The 3,986-nt window shown below is 37.7% G+C and overlaps 1 protein-coding gene across 1 annotated transcript in view; it reads left to right on the top strand.

Annotated features, from left to right (window-relative positions):
• Nucleotides 1-3,312, top strand: part of MED21 (mediator complex subunit 21) — a 6,510-nt gene extending 3,198 nt beyond the window's left edge. The window contains exons 2-4 of the mRNA XM_006758924.2: nucleotides 693-807; nucleotides 1,613-1,713; nucleotides 2,832-3,312. Coding sequence (XP_006758987.1) covers nucleotides 693-807; nucleotides 1,613-1,713; nucleotides 2,832-3,008 — 393 coding nt within the window. The 3' untranslated portion in view covers nucleotides 3,009-3,312. The remainder of the gene's footprint in view (nucleotides 1-692; nucleotides 808-1,612; nucleotides 1,714-2,831) is intronic.
• Nucleotides 3,313-3,986: the final 674 nt, after the last annotated feature.

Here is a 3,986-nt window from a genome sequence, read left to right as displayed (position 1 = left end):
TTCAAATAATGGCAGAGAAATTTAGTGGAAATGCTTATTCACAGATTGAAAATAAGGAATTGAGATTTGAGAGGTCAGGACCATTATTAATAGAAGTTGGTGGGGAGGCAGGGAGTTTGGAGCTGGTAAAGAATTAGTATTCTAGATCTTCAAAACTGCTTATGGAATAGTTTTAGAGCACCAGGAGATTGAAAACTCGAGTAATGAAGGAAAACATTTCTAAATATTTAGGTACTGTCTTTTCCCCACTATTTCTTTAGACTTGTAACTACGCTGATCTCAAAAAAAGGATCAATACTTGTACATGAGTTGCACATACTATTTTATTTACCTTGGAGCTATACTTTGATATTTGCCAGTCAAATTTGCTTTTTTCCACTCCTACCCCAAAAAAGTCGTTACTTGTGCTTGCAACAAGTATTGGCATGTATTTCTCTTATTGTTTTATTACCTTGGGAAGAAAAGAAAAATTATTTTGTATTTCTTTTTAACTGTTTCAAGTAGATTGCTACCAAACATAATTTCTTTGAATGGTCAGAACATTTAATCGCTGTTAATAACTGGCTAATTTTTATCCAAAATTACTTTTTTCTGTTTTATTCCCTTGCTTGGAGGTCATTATTATAGAAACATTGTTGTTGAATTACCAATAAAATCCTTTCTAACTTTGACATGTTTCCTTTGGCTTCAAGCTTGCAGATCAGTTTTGTAATGCCATTGGAGTGTTGCAGCAGTGTGGTCCTCCTGCCTCTTTTAGTAATATTCAGACAGCAATTAACAAAGATCAGCCAGCGAATCCTACAGAAGGTAAGTCGTCTTCTTGGCTTCTCTTAGTTTGATTCTCATATTACTTGTAATCCTTTAAAATTAGATTTATTGAGAAATGTGGCTTATTTGTAGCTTTCAAAAATATTGTTGTGTGAGAATATTGTAAGCTTTGTCATAAAGGAAATTAGTTTGTTATAATCAATTTGACATAACATGTCATAGTTCTGTTTATGTCAAGTAACAGATTGTTATTCCTGTAGAGGAAAAATTGTAGGAAGTGAACTGAATTTTACTTCTGGGATTTTTTTTTTGTTAGAAATCACTTTATTTTTGTTGTTTGTATTTTTGTTAATCCTCACCTGAGGAATTTAGAGAGAGTAGAAGGGAGGGGGAGAGACACATCAATTGGTTTGCTCCTGCACGCACCCTAACCAGAGCCGGGATCATGTTTGCAACCAAGGTACATGCCCTTGACTGGAATTGAACCCTGAACCTTTCAGTCTGGGGGGGCCAGTGCTCCAAGCATTGAGCCAAACTGGCAAGGGCACTTCTGGGATCTTAATAAAGAAGGCATCCCACTTATAGATTTTTTTATTCAAGTGACCACCATATTGCCCTAAGAAGGGATCTATGTTATGGTTAATTCCCAATTTGAGTTAATATTAAAGGGTAATTCTTAAACATGTATTAGGTTTGGTGTGTTAAAATTACACATTAATCATTAGAAGTCTAGTATAGAAAAGTTATATATTAAGTTTTCTGGTTTCATTAACTTAATGTTTAGTTTCTGTTTCTGAAAACTTAAGTTTCTCTAATACCCTAAATTAGTAGTGTCTTTTTCTAGAATATGCACAGCTTTTTGCTGCACTGATTGCACGAACAGCAAAAGACATTGATGTTTTGATAGATTCCTTGCCAAGTGAAGAATCTACAGCTGCTTTACAGGTAAAAATCTCTTTTCCTTTGAGTACTTTGCTAATAGGGAATTTTGAATTAAAGGAGATAGATTTAATACTGTTTGTTGTAATATTTAAAGTTTAAGATTGAATTTTAAAGTGGGAGTTTCATTCATTGTGGATTAGTGTAGAATGTTAAAGACTGCACTGAATAGCCTATGTAATAAAAGCCCAATATGCAAATTGACCGAATGGGAGAACGACCGGTCGCTATGATGCACACTGACCACCAGGGGGAAGATGCTCAACGCAGGAGCAGCCCCCAGCCCTCAGGCCCCAGGCCAGCCAAGGTGGGTGCCAACAGGGGCCCCCTGGTCGCCCCGCAGAGGGAGGCAACCAGCGGCAGGTGGCAGGGCCGGCAAGCAGGTGGCGCTAGGCTGGCTAAGGTTGGTGCCAGCGGAGGCCCCTACAATCGCCCCGCTGGTTGCCCCACAGATCAGCCCTGATCACTGGCCAGGCCTAGGGACCCTACCCATGCACGAATTTCGTGCACTGGGCCTCTGTTGTATAGTTTTCCAATTCTGAGTTATAAGGACTCTTCTTATTTTTCTCAGTTTGGCTCTTTACCTAGCAAAGAATGAGAGGAGGATGGCATTCTGGATGTGGAGTAGAATAGTAGTGTCCAAAAGCAGTGTGGAAGGAGTCATATATAGACATCCAGAGATCTCTAATTAAAATTTATTGTTTTAAATAATTCACACAAGGGCAACTTTTTTTAAAAAATACATTTTTATTGATTTCAGAGAGGAAGGGAGAGGGAGATAGAAACATCAATGATGAGAGAGAATCACTGATTGGCTGCCTCCTGCTCCCCCTTCCCCCTCCACTGGGAATTGAGCCTGCAACACAGGCATGTGCCTTTGACCAGAATCGAACCTGGGACGTCTCAGGCCGACGCTCTATCCACTGAGCCAAACCGGCTAGGGCAGGGAAACTTTTAATAGTTCCCCGATTTTAGAATTTTTGCCACTGAAAGCTCCCTCACGATGCCTGCACAGTCATTCAGATTTAAAAGTAAATACTTGCGCAGTTTCTTTCTTTCTCAGCTCTTATTAATCTCCAAATTTTTCATTTCTCAAAAGATTTTTAAATTTGTGTCTTATAAAGGCTGCAAGCTTGTATAAGCTAGAAGAAGAAAACCACGAGGCTGCTACATGTCTGGAGGATGTTGTTTACCGAGGGGACATGCTTCTAGAAAAGATACAAAGTGCACTTGCTGACATTGCACAGTCACAGCTGAAGACAAGAAGTGGTACCCACAGCCAGTCTCTTCCAGACTCATAGTGCCCGTACATAGCATGTGGCTGAGAAAAGAACTGTTTCAATGCCATTAAGAATTCTGTATCAGATTTAGATGTAAGCCTTGCCAACAGTTATAGAAACATTAAGCACTATAACATGTTATCTTTTCCACTATTTTTAATAGTCTTCTATTTTCACTCTTGATAAATTAGCTTGTAAAATTGTGATTGAATCAGCTTTAAACCGTCATTATATCATTTTTTATTATCTGAATGAAATTGAGGCAGCTATTGCATTAATGATTATAATTTAATTAACTGTACTATAAAATTCTGTTGTGACATAATGTCTATCTTTATTTTTATCATTCTACAGTCTTTTTACAAATAAAAACATCCCTCAAGCCAGAGGAGAGGTGGTAAGTGCAGAACACGAGACATTTCAATTTAGGTTGGTGTCCTTCTGCCCCTTTAGAGGTCACATTGTAGAAATTTGGAGCTTGAGCTAGGAACGTTTGAAACCCTGTAGCTTTTAAGAAACACAGAATTAGTGTCGCTGAACAAGAGATTAGGTCACTTTTATGGAAACTTTCCTCTTTTTCCACAACCTCATACCCACTCTAGAAGATCGTACTTGTTTCTCTATGGAATTCTCATGCTATTGTGAAAATTTTTCTTCATTTTGAACTACTTTTTTCCTATAACTTTTCAACTTCTTTTCATTCTTCCTCTTAATTTCAGCAGTGAAGTATGTTTCCTGAGTCATCGATTAATTTCTGTTCTTTTTATTTATCTGAAGGTTCTGTCTTCTGGTCTTGGTAAATTCTCAACCTTTATTGCTGCATTGTAATCTAACCAGAACATACTTCCACTCCATCAGTTACTTCAATATGACTTTCTCTATTGTACTTTAGTTTGTTATTGCTAACATTTGTGTCAGCATTATCAAGTATGATTACTCATCCAGCTCTTGGATATCCTTGAATCTACTGATTCTCTCCATAGAAAGCTGGAGGTAAAA

The sequence above is a fragment of the Myotis davidii genome, unplaced genomic scaffold (genome assembly GCF_000327345.1).
Source record: "Myotis davidii unplaced genomic scaffold, ASM32734v1 scaffold535, whole genome shotgun sequence".
NCBI classification, from domain to species: domain Eukaryota; kingdom Metazoa; phylum Chordata; class Mammalia; order Chiroptera; family Vespertilionidae; genus Myotis; species Myotis davidii.
Note: the sequence above shows the minus strand (reverse complement) of the source record. Positions and strands in the feature narration are given on the sequence as shown.